The sequence below is a fragment of the Scomber scombrus genome, chromosome 20 (genome assembly GCF_963691925.1).
Source record: "Scomber scombrus chromosome 20, fScoSco1.1, whole genome shotgun sequence".
Classification (NCBI taxonomy): domain Eukaryota; kingdom Metazoa; phylum Chordata; class Actinopteri; order Scombriformes; family Scombridae; genus Scomber; species Scomber scombrus.
The window spans coordinates 21,644,918-21,667,201 of NC_084989.1; the positions used below are offsets into that span (position 1 = coordinate 21,644,918).

Here is a 22,284-nt window from a genome sequence, read left to right on the forward strand (position 1 = left end):
AAAGTCTGAAGACTAAAATACCACAAACATCGTAGCTCTCATGTAAAGTATACTATTCCTTTAACCTCAAACACCCATTCCCCAAGACAAACAGCCTTATTAGTTGGTCATTAGCCGCCTCATTACATATAAATACAGCCATTGGCTGGGCTCCTCCTGGAGTCTCATTACTGTGCCTCACAGTTGTCTTGTGTCTGATCTGACGCTAATTAGCTAGCAGCATGAGGCCTGTAAAGCACACTTGCTCCTGAGGTCGTGAAATGATCTGACTGCTCCCTGGCGACAGCACCGTGCTGTATTATATGTGTGATTAATCAGGCCTGGAGAACCGGAGGGGCTGGGAGGGGGAGCGGGGGGGGAGACACAGGGGCAGAGGCCAGAGTTGCAGTTGTCTGACAGAGGTGCTGTGCCAGCAGGCCTCATTCAGCGGAGCTGTGATGAACTCAGACAGGGGAGAGTAGAGGAGCGCCACGTGGCCAGAGGGCCCTGGACACAGTCAAGACATTTAGCTTCACTCGTGACTTGTGTCACTTTCTCTCCACGGAGGTCCCTTCAATGCATCCCCTTCAGATAAAAGGACGTGCGAACAGGCGGTCTGTCAGTCCACACGCTTAAAAAAAGATCTGCCACAGAGGCATTTCTACACAACAGTTTTTTTCCCTCCGTATCTCATGGATGGGGAATTTTATCAGGACATTGAATTCCAGACTGTCTGTTGGCTTGTTTGGCATCGGACAATAAGGATGACTGAGAGGTGTTTGTTTTGGCTTTCTGACACCCTGACAATGTGTTTGTCGATCAGTTCATCAGATCACTGAAGCCTCTGGGTTGTCCCTCACGCACCGTGAGGAAGATCTGTTGAAGTGTGAGTCAGACGGGCCTGCTGGGCCCATTATCGTCCACTACTGACGGATACACTGAAGGACTTCACTGGATAGATGCAGGTTTATTAAAAGCTCTGCCCACAGCGATGGCTGCTGTTATTTATGCATGTTTGTGTCCATTAGGCTTCTACCTCCACATTTCCTCACTCAGGGCATCTGTCCATCCATTTCCCCACATGAAGGGAGGCTTCCCTGCACTTTGTGCTGCACTGGCATTATTGTAATCTCCACCCTAAAAACACACTGCTTTACATGTAGCCTGGCATCTTTTTACATTAGTGCTGCTCTCTCATCTAAGATTCATGACTGACGGTTTCCCCATCCATCCCTCAACCTAATGGTATAAAAGAGACAATGTTTTAAACATTAAAATGAAAACCATTTACAACTATGATCAAAAGAGAACACTTGGGCATTAAAGTTTTAAAGGCAGAGATAAGTACAGCCATGTGGATAGACAGATGAGGTGGAAAATAGATAAAAAAGTGAAGTACAGTGCACTCTTATGCACAGGAAAGAGGCATAAAGTGCTTTTGCGCTGCACTGCAAAACGTTGACCTGTAATTAATATGGTTGTTCCTCTGGGCAAGTTGAAGATAGCGGCTTTTTAGGATACAAATCCCTGAAGGATTCTTACCTGCTCAGGAGCTTTGTAAAGCATTTTTACCGGAGAGAAAAAAACAAAAAACTCTTCCATGTAATACAATAAACGTATAGCAAACTCTTGCCGAGAGCAATATGTGTTGTATTCGTAACTAATAGCAGCAGAAGTAGTGTTTGTTTTGTAATGATTGTGATGTTTTATAGAACATCCATCAGCTTCCAAGTGTATCTACTTCTCTACTTTCTACTTCATGCACTCTTTTTTTTGTAACACTGCACCGGTGCATCATGTTACCCGTGTTTTTTGTTGTTTTTCTACATTGCCCTCTTTCTTACCTTGCAGGTTCTGGAGGGGGAGCGTCATGAGGCCCCCTGCAGTAGCAGCAGCCACCAGGCTCTGGAGGTTGGCCGTGGGCAAGGAGAGGACCAGGCCTTGCTGCCCACCCAGATGTCCGCCTGCGTTAAAGGGGATGAGGATGGGCTGGTTCATACCCGGCGCCGCCCCTGACATCACGCCACCTACAGCGTTGGCCAGCTGCTGGGCCACCAGGAGAGACTGTGGGAGACACACGTGCACAGACAAAAACACAGATACAAACACACACACGCACAATATAAGTTTCAATATAATCACAGATGGCTAGTTTTAATTTGTTAATGGTTTTCATGTAATCAAAAATGAAATAATGAGTCACTTAAGAAAGGTCTTCTTTATGCACGGACCACTAACATGTATTTCTTTTATATTGTAATGTTTGAGAACTATCACTAATCTGATTTTTATGTATATACAAAGTAATGGATGACAGTTACATCTTTATATATTTACAATATAGGATCATTAATGCTCTACACACACTAACTGTATATATCAAACTTGTGTGTAGAGCTGGGTGATGTTTTCGATATTATAATGATATTAAATCAGATATTTTTTCCAGTAGCAACATATGAGCATCATAATTTGACATATGCATGAAAAATCATAAACTGTGTCCCATTTTTAAGCATCAAATTAAACCAAACTCTTTGTATGTGTAAAATAAAGACATCAATAACTAGTTTTGTTAATTTTTTAATAACAGATTTCTTAAAAGGATCACTTCAGACACCAGAATCCTTCAGAAAGTGTTGTATGTGCTGTAGAATGTGTTTTACTGTCAAATTCAGCGTAAGGGAATCACATTAAACCGATTAATACTCTATTTCACACTGAATTGAGACACACACACACACACACACACAATAAAGCAGATGTCACCGAAGTGCCTGTGTCATTAATCAATGTGTTTTGATGAAGTTGTTTTGCAGCTGAATTCAGTGCTTTGCTGTGTCACAGACGTTCAGTCAAAACACACACTGACAGAGATCAAATCCAAATCTTTACAAAAAAAAAAAAAACAGAGCAAAGATTTGTTCTTTCACAGAGATGCAGAGTGATTTATGTTTCATCGCACTGAACAAATCCCTGGTACCACAGAAATGTGTCTGAAACTGAAACACACAGTGCTTTTCGGAGGGGAAGGAAGGAGGGGGGAGAGAAGGAAGGGAGGGAGGGGTGAAAAAAAAAGTGGCAATACTTTACTCTTTTGATGAGGGATATAACACATCACTCTCGTCTCGTTCATGTATCCATTCATTCATATTAGTTAAAGTGGAATCGGTGCAGTCATACCCATAGAGGGAAAGAGATATGTTATCAAAAGTATCGCTCGGAGATATTTTGCACAGTAGAAGAATCTCTTCAAATGTATTTTCCGAGGAAGTGGGTTTGGAAATACACCGACACATTTTGTCATTGAGAGCTTTGAGAGCCAGAGAGTGTGTGTGTGTGTGTGTGTGTGTGTGTGTGTGTGTGTGGTGTGTGTGTGTGTGTGTGTGTATGTGTGTGGGAAAGGGTGGGGGGGACTGCTTGTAACCGTGGCTGAAATCTCCATGAATACACAGGGAACGACATCTTAAATTTCATTCACTCTGATAAAAACCTTTTTGGAAATTATGTCAGCGTTTGAGCATGTCAAACTGGATTTACGCGGGGGACGAGGTAGAGGGGGGGAGACAGGAGATGCTGCAAAATCCAACAAAATTATCGTTTAAAAACATAAAAAATTGAATTGTTTGAAATAAAAATCAGGAGGAGAAAAAAGTACACTGTCAGCTCGTGTTGTGTCCGCAGTAAAGCAGCCTTTAGACATCGCTAAGGTAAGCCTGGCTGCGCTGTGTTGACTCCTCCACTGTGACTTAAGTTCACAAGCCTTTAACTCCAATTGTCAGCTATCTGCTTCTGTTTTGCATGGTGTGTCTGCAGCTTGCACAGGATGCAGAGCGGGCTGACTGGTGCGAAGAGCCCACCATACTCCGCAGCCCCGGTGCTCCTAGGTGACAGGCGTGTCACTGTGATAACCCTGCGCGGTGCAGAACGCCTGCGCCCGCTCCGACATACATGCGATCACAGTTTAAAAAAGAAGCACGAGGTCACATGGGTTTAAAACCAACGACGACGACGACAGAGGAGGCACACGGGGGAGAGAAAGATCTGCACCGAAAGACAAACAAATACCTTGTTTGTGTTTCTAAGCTGTTAAAAAAGAAAACCGGAGAGGTGATTGCTGCTGGCAGGAGTAATCACACACATGCACTGTATAGGATTCCTTCTTGCTCAACATTTGCTTTGATACACGACACCAACGCATAACAAACGACAATATCTGACGCTTCTGAGAGCATCCAGAATGACACTTGCCATTAACTTTAAAAAAAAAAGATGAATTAATAATTCGGGAGCTCAAAGAATCCTCAAAGGACAATAACAAAAGGCGACCCGTTTGTTAGGCTGCTGGTGACATGTTTAATCTTGCATTTTAAAACTCGACTAATCTCAAAAATCGAAAGCGGCGCATAATCAAAGACGCTCTTTGAACATTTCATCTGCGAGTCAAACAAAATGAGATTTGCCAGGGCTTGACAGCAAAAAAGACAGCCTCAGCATAGAAAGGGAATAACATTAAAAGACAATTCTACAATTATCAGATGTATCACTGATTTATTTATCATTACAGGCAGCTTTTTTCTTATGTTGGAGGAGAAGGCAGATGTTAAGCACACAGTCAGCTGACAGACAAGAAAGAGAGAGAGAGAGAGAGAGAGAGAGAGAGAGAGAGAGAGAGAGAGAGAGAGAGAGAGAAGAGAGAGAGAGAGAGAGAGAGAGAGAGAGAGTTTGGAGTTTGCAGTTCAGGAGTTTTCTTGCTCTTTAGGCTGTTTGTTGTGCCAGTTAAAGAGCGATTAACATCTTCATCATCCGGGTTGGGAACACCGTACATGCATGCATCCATAATCTGAGATAAGGATAAATTTAGCGTGAATGTAATTAGCTCGACTCTGCAGCCACACAATAAAGTCTCCTTCTTTTTTTTTGTAGCTATGAGGATCCCCAGCATCACTCATCGAAATTTACAGCAGCAGTTCACCTTCTTGCCTTTTTTCCTCCCTCTCTCTCTCTCTCTCTCTCTCTGTCTCTCTCTTTCCCTCTCCGTAGGTGCCGTTGGAAAGCTGCTGCACAGCGCTTGGCAGGCCTGACAGCTGAGTGTTGAGAAGTGGTCTCCTAGGGGCCACACAGACTCACACAGACTGGGTGTGTGTTGAGGAGATGGGGAGGGGAGAGAGAAAAAGCAGCCCCACACTCAGGACTTGGATGCGGTAGCCAGCCTCTCTCTCTCTCTCCACCCTGCCCATCAGCAGGGGGAGAATGGGCCCCTTCTATCTGCTTGGCAGCTCTGGCACTGAGAAATTGCCCATAATCACCCAGATAGCAGACTTTTGTCATCCTAACTGTGAGCGGGGAAACAGAAGGAAGGTGGATTCATGTTGGGTAAACTACCATCGGATAATGGTTGTTCGAACAATATCCGGCTCTGGAGCGAGAATCTATCAAAACATATTGATCCTGGAACAAGAGAATTGGGTATGGCATGTGGAGCGCCTTTGTTTCTGAAAAGTGTTAGCTTCACAGAGACTGTACTGACAGCATTAATATATTAGATGGTGACTGTTGAGAGCCGCCTGCTGAGGCTTAGACTCTTAACTGCCGTCTGCCTGAGATACTTTCCTCTCTTTTTTTTTTCTTCCCCTTTTTTTTGGTGTTTATTTCTTATCTATTACCAGAACAGAACAGTGGCTCTGACCAGCGTGGGTATCCGTTATCAGAAAAGTGGTTTTAATTAAGATCATCCTTTATTTCCATCCACGGCAGATTGACTCTCTCTCTCACACACAGGGGAGAGAGAGAGTCAATTCCCCCCCCCCCCCCCCCTTGCCTAAATTGAACGTCTCTCCCTCTCTCTCATGTTTCCTCTTTTGTTTATCCTGATGAGGATTGACTGTCATTGAGTAACACTGAGGGCAGAGGGAGAATGGCCTTATTAAAGAGGGTGAAGGAAACCTGATGCTGATGCTGTGTCTGTGCATGTGCCTGTGCCTGTGTGTGTGTGTGTGTGTGTGTTTATGTGTGTGTGTTGAGCGGTGGGTGACATTGAGCAGCACTAATGAGATAGATGTTCATTAAACATCGCAGAGCCACCCAGGCCAATAAATCCAATCAGATAGGACAATGCCTGATTGAGCTATTAACACGGCTGCAGGCTCGAGCTTTCTGCTCCCCTGCTTGTTTTGACAAGGCCTGTATTGTCAGCTCGTTAGCGCCATGTCTTAATTACATTAGAGGATGATGACGCGTGGTGACAAAATACACTCACGACTTTAGCTCAAAACGATAGCATTTAGCGTTAGTTTTATAGTTTAAGCTGAGCAAGGCAGTCATCTTAAGCATCATTATGCGCGATCACAAGCCTTCACTGCCTGTCGATCTTTGAAATGACTCAGTACACACACGCACGCACACACACGCACACACACACACACGCACACACACACACACACACGCACAATTTAGGTTGTGTATCTTTCAGTGTTTTCATTCACAAAGGTCAGGGAGGGAACTGGATGCAAAGCGGTGTGGTTGCATTAAAATAAATAGTAAGAAAAAAGAAAAAAGAAAGAAAAAGAGCAGTGTGTCTAGTAGTGGAGAGATAAATAGAGAGGCACACCACATTCTTTTTGCATTGAAGAGCCTCTTCTACTTTTTCTTTTGTCAGTGCGCTGTTTAAAAAAAAAATTTCTCCTCATGTGAAACGGGAGCATCCGACTCTTGAAAAGCCTCAATTCAAGGATTCATACTTATTGTGTGTGTGTGTGTGTGTGTGTGTGTGTGTGAGACACTTTTCATGCCACTTTTATGCAACTTATTATGTCATCTTGTGCACATTTGGGTGAGTTCATCAAAGCATTAACTCTTTATCGTGGGGATGTCAAATATACGGCCCGCAGGCCAGAACCGGCCCTCCAAGAGGTCAAATTTTGGCCCACTGGATAACTTTAAAGAAGTTCCAAAAGTAATTCCACTTTTTCTGCTGCTTCAGAAGTTTTTTCCTCTCTAACCAGATTATAATTTTCTGGAAAAAACAATGAATACATACTGTAGTGATATTTAAACAATTCATATATTCAACATTGTGCAAAATGTTGTCAAACAGCAGTTTCTGAGCAAAATAATGACAAAAAAACCAACATAATATTGTTGAAATTGCATTAATTCTTCTTCAGACATGTCAGGCTGTTCATCTGTTTTGTGAATAGATGAATTATTATAATAAAGATATAATATATAGATGACTATTTTACTGGTCTGGCTCCACAACTAAGATGAGTTTGACACCCCTGCTAACTGCCATAAACATCCAAAATAGTCTCCCTATGCCTCTCTGTGAGGTTGTAGAACCATGTGGATTTTTATTAATAGACTTTTTGGAAAATGTTTCACCCTAGACTGGCGAGGAACCATATATGGTAACTTTATTGACTTCGATTTGCAACATAAAAAAGTCATGCAATATCCCCCCAATAACTCTCTAGTATTTCAATGAGTGCTCTATGAAGGGTTAAGATAATCCAGATGTTTAGGTTTTAGGGGGTGAAGGGCTGAAGATCCTTTCTGACTCACCTGTGGACCCATTGGGTATCCGGGATGAGTCTGTCCCAGCTGACTCTGCTCAGAAGGACTGCTGCTGACGTCAGACTGGACCGAACCGTCACGAGCTCCTGAGGGAGCAAAGAGGCAGAAGAAGAGAGAAAAACAGAGAGAGAGAGAGAGAGAGACAGAGAGAGAGAGAGGGAATAAAAAGATGAGAACACAGACTATCCACGTAGATAAACACACAACACAAACCACACAGTGATATTACAACACAGGCTGTCGTACAGAGCGGAGGAGGGCAGTTGAGAAAGCAGGGAATTTGTATTTAAGTGCTTTATCAATAACCGCTGTAGCGCTGAATAAATTACCAACCAGCGGAGAGAGAGAGGCTCATTGATGGGGAGGGGATGATGTATACTGGCGGGTCCCCGATGGCCTAGATTACCGCCGAGAGATAGAGCTCCACCACAAACGCCGGGGCCATATTATTCAGCCATTTACATCACTGAGTATCACTCATCTATAAAAACCCGCTCCCCTCCCTCTCGTTTCTGAGCCTGCAGCTACGAGACACAATTAGACCTGTTTGCTATGAGGGCAGAGTGGAGCAGAGCAGACAGGGACATGATAATAAGCTTGCTGATGGCTGCGGGGGGAGAATAAAAAAAAAAAAAAAAAGGACACCGACGATTGGATATCATATCAATCGCTATCTCGCTGGATCTCGGAGCGGTGAATGGAGAGAGCAACGAGAGAGTGCGGACTGCTCTAAAAGGTCTGAAAGGCTGCTCTGACCGTCACCCTTTGACCTGCGATGATATTGAGGTCACGTGACGCCCCGATGTTGACACGGAGGCTTGTGGAGTGCAGATCTCACAGGGAGAAATGTCAGAAAAATTAAATGTTTCATACATGCCTTTCACCAAAAATGACTGTCACGGAGAGAGAAAAACAGAAAATACAGTGTGTGACCCCATCTGAGTGAAAATCTCTTCATTTCATTATTTGTGAGTATCTGTTTATGAGAGCAGTTTTCACATGAAGAGCATGACCAAAAACTTATTAGTATTGTGAGAGAGACATATTAGATATCTGGAGATATAAAAAGAGACTGAGCTTTGCAACAAAAATGTGAATTTTTATAATTAAATACCTTGTTGTAAGTTGTAAACGAGGCAAAAACACACAAAGTTGCATTGATTTCCATGTAGAGACTTCAAGTTGACAGGAGGTTGTAGCGTGGATGTGATGTGTGATGTTTAGAAGATGATTGGCTTTTTAAATAAGTTGGTGAAGGTGAGGAGTGTATTAAAAACAACGTGCCATTACCAACACGGACCCCTCCTGCTCTGTTACTGACAGGCTGTCAATACAAACATGTTCTCTGCTGATTCATCTCACGTCTCGTTCAGAGGCTCCAACGACAGCTTCAGACCCTTTTTATTGACGTAAACTGACGTGCTTTTACGACATTAGCATTAACTCGGGTGAATGATTCCGCCTTTGATCAACCATCAAGATGTAATCCAACATATTTGAGTTTTTATTTATTTCGGAGACATTTATCCTGTTATTAATTTGGGTGTTTTTCCTTCTTTCTCAGACTTTATGTTTTTATATGTCAGCTCAGTCATTGCTGATTATACAGAAAACACATCTACAGACTGTAGAGTGCAGCTGACTCATATATTACTCAGTGACACAGCTGAAAAGATGTTGCTTTGCTTCTGAAAATGTTATATATTGTATATTTAAGGTCAGACTCAATGCTTAATCTTTGCACAGCAGTGTAGTGACTTGTCTGTGCTTTAATTATCTAAACATGAAGTGAAAATGAGTTTTAAATGTACTGCAGAGTGATGAGGAGACTGCATATGTGCTGTAAGAAAGAAAAAAATAATGACTAAACTTTAACTTTTAGATTATGATGTGTAAACTCTGCTAATGTTATGAATACATATAATGTTAAAATGTTATAAATTGTACATTTAAGAGGTCTGATTCAATGCTTAATCTTTGCACAGCAGTGTGAAACACAGATTTGAACCTTGTGTGTGTCTTAATGATCTAAACATGAAGTGAAAATGAGTTTTAAATGTACTGCAGAGTGATGAGGAGACTGCATGTGTGCTACAAGAAAGAAAAAAGTACTGACTTAACTTCAACTTTTAGATCATGATGTGTTAACTCTGCTAATGAAAGTGCAGATGAATGCCTAAAAGTCCTATTATGCATAGTTAACGAGTCAAATTACAGGCAGAATAAAACTGACTTATTCATTTAGCAAAAATGCGATCATTAAAAAAAAGAGAAAGAAAAAAAGGTTATGTGCCATCTGTGATTTAATAAGTATGACTCTGTTTTGAAAACCTCTCACAAGAAGTGAATAAAACATCTTTTTAAACGTACTGTCTCTCTCTTGTATAAAGTAGATTTTGTATTGAAAGTCAAGCTAACCATGTGGAGATGTGTTTGAAGGCCAGGAGACCTTGTTAACCCACACAACGATGGCAATGAATTAAGAAACATATAATCACATTTCCTCCGTAAGATCGAATTTCTTAAACGGAATATCGCAGCTTTTAAATGAGAATAAAACTCTGATGTATTGTGTCTTTTTATTGGCACATGAATAGAGTTTAGTTGAACAAACAGGGCATGCAGTGGTTTCCAGCTCCTTCATACAAAAAGAACTATTGAGTAGCCTTGCCAGCGAGATCTCATTGCCTGTCAAGTATATTTATGCATTACGTTTTAAACTCAGCTCCGCCAACTAAATCATTTCATCTTTACATAAAATCCAAATAATTGGTGAATGGCATGACCTAACAAATGAACCTCAACCATTTGATGGTTGATGTGAAAGCCCAAGGGGGGGAGAAAGCCTGCTTTTTCTTGCTGGTTTTTCTACCTCTGGCTGGCTGGGCCTACTTCTTCACCATGAAGAAGGGTCCACATCCTCTCGCTTATCAACGTCACAAATGCACTGGATGTTTTGACAAGCCGAGTCTCTTTTTTCGCCAATTATTTCACCCATTATGGATCACGTTGCGTGCACAGCCTTGCCCCGCCTTGTGCACACACAGTATCTAGGAATTAAGATCAACCTGAACACACAACAAACAAACACTTTGTGGATGTATTAAGAGTCCGTATAAAGTACAGCAGCACCATAATCTGCTGTATAAATTTAAATTCATTTGGTGGGGGTGGGGGTGGGTGGGGGGGGACTGGAGTGTAGATAATATGAGGCTGTGAATTCTTTCACTTGGATTTCATTAGAAGTATTGTCTCCAAGCAGTTAATTCTCACTTTAGTCATTATTAAATTAATTTCGTTCCCTTGCAGACTTGAAACAGCCTGATTTTCATTTACAAGCAACTCAAACTCCGCCCCCCCCCATCCCCCACATCTTCTCCAAAAAGGAAATTCAGCCACACTTGGATAGCAATAATAAAACCCAGCAGTGCTACTGAGCAACTTTTATGTCAGCGAATTATCTAATTATCATCAGAACACACTAAGACAAAAGCCAATTATCTAAAATTAAGACGCTCGACTTATAATGAAGGAACGAGACTCTATAACATCATCAATAAGCTTCAGACAGTGTGGGGCTCATGATTGCAGCAGTTAAGATATTGGTTGTGAATAATACATTTTATCTGATAAACAGTGCGGGAGACTCAACTGAATAACGATTGCTTGATGCCTTTCATTGCATCATTTCACAATAACTTAGAAAGCTTCATCCCCCTTGCAAATATCCGTAACGTTAACACGTTTATGGCCGGGTGAGAGATCGATAATAAATAAATACACATGCACATCATTCCCCCGAAGGATTTGTGTAATTTCTTTTAACTAAATTAAATAGCTGACAGGAGCGATACCCAGGAGTCAATCTTCAATTCTTTTTATTACCACAATCCTTGTACATGTTTTTGTGTTTCTTTTCTTTTAGAAAAAATCTACTTATCCAATGTGAATGATTCTTAAATGGATTTCCAGATGGATATTAATACAGGGGGAAAAAAAGGAGAGGAGAAATACCTCGATCAAAACCTTTACTAAAAAGAAAAAAGTCCTTTGATGCCGTGATTATACGCGGGTCACACAATGGATAAAATTGAATGAATGGATGTATTGAAGTGAGGAGAGATGAAAAGAAGAGGCAAAAAAAAAAGAAAAAGAGAGAATAGTCGACGTACATTCAACATAGCTTCACGTTTATCTGGGACGTTTGAGTCACATCTCTGATTTCGAATCTGCGGAGCACTTTAATCACTGTTGTAACAGAACAAGTGGCCTTAAATCACATCTTCATTCAGGATGACAAAAAACACTTTTTAGCCTCCACAGATCTACATGAAGGCATGGCTCATCATGGCCTTGACTGAAAGTAAGAAGATGGGTTTAATTACATGAAACAATCCACCTATTTATTCAATACTTCTACTGAAGTTACATGGTGAGAATAAGAAGAAAAAAAAAAACGTTTTAAATGGAAGTGAAATAATTATATTTATTATAGAGCGAAGGGCAACATTTGATGTGGCTTATGTCATGAAAAGATTGCCAATATCCACCACTATATAAATTCTCTCTCATTGATCAGCAAAGTGGCCACTGGAGAGTGACTTTCAATGCCACACAAGGCTTCTACTGTATGTGCTGTGTATGTGTGTGTGTATATATATGTGTGTGTGTTGGTTGAGAGGGGGTAGAGGGGGGGGGGGGGGGGGGGTAAAGAGCTATATTTATATGACTTGATTCGGCCTGTCTTAATGCAGGGTGCCCCAAGGACTACACCACAAAACAATTAGCCTGGATTTCATAAAGCAATCAGCATGCCACCTTGTCTAATGCAACCGCTTCATACATTGACAGTCGGAATAAAATGGGTGTTATTGAAAGCTTTGTGTTCATGTTAGCTTTCGCCTCGGTGCATTTATGAATCAATTTTTGCCCATAAAAGAAGCTGTAACACTTAAGCTATTTTAGTGGAAATGCATTATGTAAGTTGTCAAATGTAGGAGAGAGGCTCCGGTAACGATTCAGGCTATTCAGAATGAACAGCCAAGCCCCATTTTTATAATGGTCCTTTTGAAAATGTCTGGCTGAGTGCATGTGTTTGCTATTAAGATGTTGTCAATCATTTTACCGCTGAAATCTAATCCATGTGAAATGATTTCACATGTGAAGTCAAAAAAAAAAGAAAAGAAGAAGAAGTAGAAAAAGAAGGACTGAAGAAGTTAATCACATTCTTATCAGTTATAATGAATGGAGGAGTGATAATTACAGTGCTAAAAAAATAAAGCAAAAAAACGCAAGCACATCGACAATATATTGCTGTCATCGTCAAATGTGAGCCGCCGAAGCGTTAAGGATGGGTCCAGAAGAAAAAAAACACAACAATGCGAGGTTTAATTCCATCAATACGCAGCCAATTGTCCCAAATTGTTTGACCATTGATTTTGTTAATACCACTTGGAAAGCTGATGTAGCATTGGAGAGTGAAAGAGGGGGAGAGGGGGGAGAGAGGGGGAGAGAGGGCAGCATTTTTTCTATCAAAAGTAGCATGGAATAAAGTGGAATAAAGTTCAAAGACTGTTACACACACAAGCCTGACTACTGTAGCCTATACGTTAAGAGCACAACCTGTAATATGTGCGGCGTGAGCTTTACAGCGATTTACTTAACTCCTTGTAGAATGCAAAGGATCCAAAACCACCTTTGATTTAGCTCAGTGTTTCATTACAGGCACCAAAGCTCTTAACAATAACACGGAGCGTAATCTGCTGCCAATAACTCCAGGTGCTCTTAGTCAGATGGCTCCCTCTGGACCTGCAGGGGAGTAATACTCTGTTTAGAGGCTGGGGATGGAGAAGCTGCTGCTGGGAGGATAGGTCAATAGCGTTTTCTGAGGGGGATAGAAAAATCACCAGAGACTGACTTTTGAGTGGCTGCTTGTAACACTATTAGCTACATTATGGCTACCGCCACTGCTAGGAGAGCTGTCATTTCCTTAATTAAGAGCCCACCTGCGCAGGGCAAAGAGGAGAGAAGAGGCCACAGCAATCTCTCCCCTCTGGAGGCCTCCAACATTAATGCTTGATTCCTCATCGTAGAGAGAAAGAGAAAGAGAGAGGGAAAAAGAAATCTAACTCATTCATTATTCTGGCACATAGTCGAATTATGTGAGTTAAGGAATTACATACATATGAGGGTGGTGCTGCGGAGTGTGCCGAACAGAAAGGATTTTGCACCTCAGCAGTTCTGTGTCGACTGTGTCTGAGGTGATTGTTAAGCCACGAGCAGAGGGCGACGAGTAGGGGGAAGAAGGACGGACGGAGAGAGAGAAAGAAAGAAAGAGAGAGAGAGAGGACATTGATGCGATGGAGGTAATAGATGTCTCTCTCTTTCTCTCTTTTAAAATATAAACAACAGAAAAATGGCAAACATTTCAGGGTTGTGAGAAGAAGAAGATGTAAGCTGTTTTTGGACGGGAGAGAAATCTGCATGTAAACGATGCTCAGAGCAGTAAAGGGCCTCTCCGACACTTATGCTCTCACTCGTGTGCCCGCAGTTCTTCTTCACTGGGAAAAAAAAAGGGCTCTCGGACATGAGAGTGCTCCGCTCCACCGTGCTCTTACGCACCTGTCTCTCTCTCTCTTTCTGTCTCCCTTGATGCTGCTGTAGAGGCAGAAACACGCACAAGAGGGACCAGAGGGAGGTAAATTGGTGAGAAGAGGCGATGCCCGTTTCAAAAGGTCAAGAAGGAGAGGATGGTGTGATGTAGAGAGAGAGAGAGAGAGAGAGAGAGAGAGAGGAAGATGGAGAAGGGGGGGGAGAGAGGGGACTTTGAGTAAGGGGGTGGGGGGGGGGACTCGGGACACTTTGCACATGAGCACATCTGTTATGGAGCGCCCTCTCTCTCCCCCTCTACTCATTCCCAAAGCAATATCAACCTGATTAGCTCAGGGGTTGAAAGAGGCAAATAACAATCCCAAAAATTATTCTTCATCCTTTTACGGCCGAGCGGTGAAAGCGAGATGAAGACTATAGCGTTAGAGAGAGCTGCTGTAAGCCTTTTAGGAGATGCCTGCTTCACAATTTGCTCCTCCTCCTCCTCCCGAATTACTTAAATGATATTTGCTGTAAATAGGATTCTGCTGCCCCGCGAGCCGACAACCCCGCACCTCTCTCTCTCTCTCTCTCTCTCTCTCTCTCTCATCTTCGTCATACATCTCTACTTTGTCTGTGTAATAAAAACCAAAAGGCTCTGATGACAAGAGAAGAGAAGAATTAATCAATTAGTTGGAAGCAGCTTCTCATATGTGATGATTTTCTTCTTTTATCTGTTTAATTTTTTATCATTTTCAACTAAATATCTTTCAGTTTTTGACATTCAGACGTCACCTTGAGCTCCAGGAAACAGTGATGGATATTTTGTAAAGTTTCAATACATCAGTAATGAAAATAAGTCTTTGAGAAAAAAGACAAATGACAAAGTTACAAGCAAGTTAGTGAATTAGAAAATAAGTAATCTACAATTTTGATGATAGCTTAAAGGTTGCATGTTATCTATTAAGCAGAAATTGCCAAACTTTTGCCAAATTTGCAGGTTTCAGCTTCTCAAAAAAGATGATTGACTGATTATTTCTAAATTGCCAAACATGACATGGTAGCAGCTTCTCAGATGTGATGATTTCTACTTTCTTTCATCATTTTCAACTAAATATCTTTTGACGTTCAGACAAAGCAAGATAACTAAAGACATCACCTTGAGCTCCAGGAATCAGTGATGGACACTATGTTCTAATCTTTCAATAAATCGGCAATGAAAATAAGCTTAAGTTTACGCCCTATTATCGCCTTTAAGAAAAAAGATCAAATGACAAAGTTACAAGGACGTAAGTCAATTAGCAAATAAGTAATCAACAATTTCTATGACAGCTTAAAGGTTGTATGTTATTTATTAAGCAGAAATTACCAAACTTTTGCCAAATTTGCAGGTTTTAGCTTCTCAAACAGGATGATTTACTGATTATTTCTGTTTCATATCGTTGTAAATGTAATATTTTTTTGATGTTGGACTGTTACTCAGTAAGCGATTTGAAGCTGTGTAAAGTTATGAATGTCATTTTTCACAATTTTATAAAATTATCTGATTAATTATGACAATCATTATGAATGAGTGTCCTCTAACTGTACCAACAATAAAACATAATGTCCCTTTTGTCCATCCTGTGTGTTGGCCAAGTGCAGGACATTTAGAAGAAGCCATTGGGGTGTGAGGGCAGTCCATCCTAGTGTGTATATGTGTGTGTTCATGTGTGTGTGTGTGTGTGTGGTGGGCTAGACACCCACATGTCATGCCTGACACATCAGCCTGGGCCCCCCAGGCTATCCGGCACTAATGCTGCCTATGTCCCACTTTCTACCCCTTGCCCCTCAAAGCCTCCTCTCCTCTCCACCCCTCCATCCCTCCCCTCCACCTCCTCCCTCCCTTCCTCCTCACCCGTTCCTTCTGTCATAGAGGTATAATAACAATGAATCACACCGGCACTGCAGCACAGGCTCAATCACTATAGGATAACATCAGGTGATACAGGCTGCACAAGAGTATATCTTACCTCCACTGAACCTGAGCTAAATGGAGTTTATCTAGAAATGAGTTTATCTGGGAGGAAAAAGTCCTGTATTAGTTGTAACTGTATTCCCCCTCTTCCCCTTCTTGCGGCTGATATTTACAGAACTGAGTGGGTACAGATGGAAACAAGCAAATAATCATGTACCCCCAACCCACAACCCCCGCCCCACCTCCCCCCCCCCCCCCCCCCCTCCCAGCACATTATTCTGGTGAAGCAGACAAATAGTGGAGGGAGGGATGTCAGGAAATAGTATTGCTTTGAAGCCCATAACTCTATTCTGGAGAAAAGAAGCATCACAGTGTTATTCCACATCCTCAGATATATCTCCACTGCCCTATACTACACACCCCCCCCCCCCCCCCCCTCCCACCAATCCTCCTCCTCCCCGCGCCCGCCCACACCCCTGCCTCATCCACCATACACCCACTTCTCCTGCCTCAATCTTTGGTTTCAAAGGAAGCGAATCAGCCAGAAGGACAGAAGGTTATGCATTAGTACTGGTCATTGCTCAAAGAGCCAGCGTTATAAATAATAAAGGCTTGTGAAGGACACAAGGGCTGTGGGATGCATCTCTGGTTCACGCCACACAAGTCAAAGACAAGACTGTAATTTCTATTCCGAAAATGTGACCCTTGCAGCTTCAATTACATCTCAACAACACCAACCGTGTCCGTGCCAGGAGATGTGATGCCTCTTTGTTAGCTCGACATGAAAGGCTTATTGATATTGGTTATGGAGCGAATGCTATACAACATGTACGTTTTTTTAAATTAAAAAAAAAAGGAAAAAAAATGATTTCCCAACTTAAAGGAAGCCCATAACGAAAATAAAACGCATATTGAAATTCAATCTATTTTCTCCACAGCTGCCCGTCTACAGAACTTGCGGCTGCGCTTTTGTTTTGGCAATACTTTCTAGTCATGGGCGAAAATAATCTTCTTAATACACAAAAACAATGGGGAGAATTATATTGTCAGTTTTTTTGAAGTTCAGGTGTGTTGCTCAAAGTCATTCCTGTATAACCAAGCAGCCGTGAAACCTGATGACCTTTGCTGCTGTTTGTATGAGAAAACAAGAAGTCGGCCTCGTGCTCATCCTCTCTCACTCTCTCCTTCTCCCTCTCCTTTTCTCTCTCTGTGTCCCCAATGCCACGCAGTGATTGTGTTGCTGTAGCCATGGGCACTGCGGGCACATTAGCAAATGTATTACACCTGCTTTATAGGCATGCATTAAGCTTGTTTTCAAGTGTGCGCAGACAGCTGAAATCCCCATAATGAGATCCACCTCCTGGGGAGAGACTTGTTCCCCCCTCGGTCTCCTTTATCCACTCTTATTTACTCAGCATGGCTCATTCAGCGCTGGGATTTCTTTTTTTTTTTGCGCCACTTTATTACTTAACCTCACCACACAACATTACAAGGCTCTTTGCATCAGCAAGCAGCCTATCCCACCATGCATCCTGCTCACTAAGCTGATTACACAAAAATAATAAGAACTCGTGCCTCCAGCAGTGTGTGTGTATGTGTGTGTGTGTGTGACTCTTCTGCATGTCTACGTGTGTATGAATTTGCGAAGGCCGAAGAAAATTCTCAACGAAAGACAGAAGGGTTGTCCCAGCCAGGTGGACACATCATATACAAAGACTATTAAGTAAGCATTAAGTATGTTTACCTTTCATGCTACTTTGGCTTTTTTTTAATATACAAGAAATTAATGTAATTTACAGTTTTGTATACGGACTTAATACAAGATTTACACCAGAGGATGTCAATCTAAGTGGGACTTGGAAGCCAAAAAGTTAGATACTTTGGGTTTTTTTCAGATTTTCTTGCAGATTTCTCACCAAAATCAACTAATAGATTTCATTTTCCAGTCTCTCAGCAGCTAAATTGGTCCAAAACCACATTTAAAGTAAAAGTATAGTCATGTTTGTCATGACAAATGTCCACATACTGTCCAAACATGTCTGGGATTAAATTAACTTCACCATCCACTGTAAGGACGTGAAGCAAAAAAACAGAAAAAGCAAGAAGCAAGGTGCAGCGTTACAATCGATAAGGCATCTCGTGTGTGGACTTTTTTTTCCTTTTTTTTTTGTTCTGAGCGACCTCCGATACCAACAAATCGATGGATGGAAGATTCATTTTTGCTCTTTTTTTGGGCTGAGGGTTGTGGGTGCAGGAGGAGGGGTCTCTAGGTGACCTTTGTGAAAATGTTCCACCATTTTGGCAGAATCCGTATAAGTGCAGACCATTTCATGTAGACAGTAAGTGTATGAAATGAGTGCTCCTGTCGTTCCAGCCTGGCTCTCTTTGACAGCATGATGATAGAAGCGTCACATCCTTGGGAGAGTAAATGCAAACTGACAAGAGATGAGCCTTTGGTTGCTGAATATAATACGGAATTGTGCTCTGAGTGTCTTATTATCTTGTCTGTTGATGTCTGAAAGGGGGAGATTTGCTTGAGAAGAGAAGACAGAAACTGTACGCATCCAACACCATCTCGAAAAAAAAAAAAAAAACAGAAAAATTGCTTGCCCTACTAACCACAGCTTTCCCACCTAATGTCCACTTCTACTTGGAATAAATACAAGGCGGCAGGATGTTTGTGGTGCCTCGTAAGCCCCCCCCTTTCCCACCCCTCCCTCTGTTAGCTGAAGTGGAAGACTATTTGCACAGGCAAGCTTTTAGGGAGGAGAACGACCCTTTCACCGCCCGACGCCGTAACGCATGTGGTGGTGGTGGCGGTGGGTGTTGTTGAACGTGGACGATTTACTGTAGACAAACATGACCGCTACTGTCATTGTCTCCCATTCCCGGTGACTTCTTCCATCTCATATACTTGCCACACAAAGTACCTGCACACTAAAACTAAAAAGTCACACATCGACTCCCATAAGAGGGGGAGGAAAAGTTGTGGTAGGCTGTCTAAATATGAAAACATATATATATCATGTCATCTCTATACTGGCACAGAGCACAGTGGGGATAAGTGAGGCTATGCAACACTACAGCAATTATGGCTCCAAACTGTTCAATAACGCCACTCTGAAATGGTTTTTATTGGCTGTAGAGTGCCATAATAGTGAGGTAAAGTAAAACGCTGCACATTTATCACGTTTTTTCAGTCTAAAAAAAAAAGAGTTACTTACTGTACAACTCTACTCTTTAAGCTGCAGGTCGACTTCAAGATGCAAACTTTAAAACTAGCTGTGTGAATATGTGTGTAAAACTATTCTAACTGCACTTATGATCTTTTTTCTTTTTTTTCTTCTTCACGTCTGCACGATAGATACCGTAGTGGAGGCAAATTAACTCTCGGTGTGATTTGCATTTCCTTGAAACTATTAGTGTGTGCTGGAGTTTTTTTTTTCTTTCCTGTGCATGTGATAAGAAAAGAAGTGTTTGTGTCGGGCTGTCAGTCATAAAATTGGAGCATTGTATCAGAGAGATTATGCAAAATAAAACACATTAAAAACACAGAAGCAAAAAGTTTGAAACACATCCAAACTATTCTATACTAACTCATCTCTTGATTGTAAGTAGAGGGGAACAATCTTAATATTGTGGCTTCTGCACACAGAAAATAAACCAGATAAAGATTAACACTGAATTATATAAAGTGTAGTTAAAAACTCATCATATCATTAGCTTTAAAGTGAATGCAACCAACCTTATAAATGATGATATTTCACCACAAACACAAAAACAAGCCAATCAGGATTACTGTCTACCTCCTTATACTCTCCATTCATTCATTTTAAAAGAGTAAAAAACACATAAAACAGTAACACTTCCCAACTTTTCTGGAACTAAAGACACACAAGCTTTTACCTTAATGTTCCTATTATGCACAACTTGAGATAATATAATCCATCAGACAAACATTAACATTAAAAAGCTAAAAGAATACCAAGTCACCGTCACCGTTCTCGACTTTGAGTAAACACACATCTGCACCTCTTATCACAATCACTACAACTTTCTCTTTTTTATTCTGGCAGCGTTTAAGTTAATGTAAAGAAAGATGCTGAGTCTCTCCTCCCTCCTCCTCCCTCCTCTTCCTCCTCCCTCTCCCTCCAGCAGAAGAGACGACTGTTACGTCTCCTCATCGGTTCCCTGCTTTTTCCTCTGACAGGTCATGTGAGCGAGCGGTTCCCAAACCAAACTTTGCCGATGGCACAGCCGAGGGCTCCGCCACCGGGGCCAGTGAGAAACCATCTCCACTCCACACTCCAACTACCCCACCCACCACCCCCCCTCGAAATTCACAGGTTACACTGAGGCGTCTCAAACAAGCCACATGCAGTGTGACAATAGGTCGTCACACACATACATAAACACACACAGAGCGCCAAACGCAAACATAAAATGGACACAGGGCGTGAAGGTGAACACACAGTAGAGAAATAGCTAAAAACTTTAACCAATATAGGAAAAATATATGTGTTTATTTGATATTAACGTGCAAAATTTGAAATTAAAGTAGCTTAAAAATGAAATAAACAGCATTAAAGCATTTAGCATGAAAGTATGGACAAAAAACTGAGAGAGGAGGAGTAGAGACTGATCAGAAAGGAGGAGTAGAGACTGATCAGAAAGGAGGAGTAGAGACTGATCAGAAAGGAGAGACTTGATGCTTATTAGACCAAATTGCAACACTTTCAGACAAAATCCTGCAGCAGCACACAGTCCTTGTTTAGAAGAGCCTCTAGCCTCGGGTTATTCTTGAAAATTAGGGTTTAAAAAAGAGACAGCTGAACTCTAACTGATTAGTTTTGAGAGGAATATTTGGTTAAACCCCCCCCCCCCTTCAAAAAATGGTTGTTTTATCTCATTCACAAATGTTTTGGAAAGCTTGAGTCTATATACTGTAGGCATGTTACTATACTCTCACACTGCTACTCACCACCACACCCACACACACACACACTGAGAGAGAGAGAGGGGTGTATACTGATATTATACCCCTATTATATCCCTAACCCTAATGCTAATAACTCTTATTAAAAAATCTTACAAACATAAAAACACAAAGCTGGTTACTGCAGTGTAAATTCATTCATAACCGGCTATTACAAAAGTCTCACACATACACACACACACACACACACACACACTCTGACACAGTCATACACACCCAAATAAACACACACACACACAGTTTAACTTTCACAAATGGGGAAAAACACACACTGACAGTCACAAGCAGAGCAGACAAGATAGTTTGTGTAAATATTAAAATAAGAAAGCAAATTTTAAAGCCATTAAAAATATTTGTTTTTCTAGTTGTCACCACAAAATAATATAATAATATTAACAATAATAATAATAACATTTGACAAAAACGGATCAACTCTTTGTAGCAAGTCTTTTAACAAATGTGACACTAAAAACTAAAGAAAATAGAAGCAGGGAGCTTTCAGGGAGGAAAATTATAATTTTGACTATAATTACATTTCACAGTCATTTATTTGACATTAAATATATAATTTAAATGTGTCTCTCTAATAAGAATGAATCTGTTAAACTGGACAGATTTGATGCAATAACAAATTATAAGTTTATAATAACTTCTAATCATAATAATAATAATTAAAGATCCTCTAATTTAAACAAAACTTTAGGAACACATCCTTCCATCACATTAAATAATTTGAATTAGCTGCTATGTCATTAATATAATTATGCTTATTGATTCATAACGAGGCCCAATGATTGAATTAGTCCACATGACATGAGACAGCTCATAATATATATTTAAAGAAAACACACAATTGTTTAGACACAACCGAGACAGAGTGTGAACTCTCAATTAATGAGATAACTGCAAAAAATAATGAGGCATGCTGGGATAATAATTGGCTAATTTTGAAGATCATTTGCAAGTGTGCATCCCAAAAAAGTTAAAAATAACAGAGGAGATAAGTAAGTGTAAGAAAAGAAGGCTGAGTAATATGGAAACATAATATTATATCCTGCACTCATCAGCCAATTATTTACATTTACTATATAATCATTTTTAATGTGGAATTAATACAATATTTGCCATAATGTAGAGGTTTTAATTTGACTTTATCTTGAACATTTTAAAGGTAAACATTGCTGAATAT

At 41.0% G+C, this 22,284-nt stretch overlaps 1 protein-coding gene across 1 annotated transcript in view; it reads right to left on the reverse strand.

The window, feature by feature from the left end:
* Nucleotides 1-22,284, reverse strand: part of pou6f2 (POU class 6 homeobox 2) — a 73,915-nt gene that overhangs the window by 50,884 nt on the left and 747 nt on the right. Inside the window, exons 2-4 of the mRNA XM_062441409.1 lie at nt 7,543-7,640; nt 5,865-5,879; nt 1,824-2,043 (exon numbers count right to left, since the gene is read on the reverse strand). Of these exons, the coding sequence (XP_062297393.1) occupies nt 1,824-2,043; nt 5,865-5,879; nt 7,543-7,640 (333 nt within the window). The remainder of the gene's footprint in view (nt 1-1,823; nt 2,044-5,864; nt 5,880-7,542; nt 7,641-22,284) is intronic.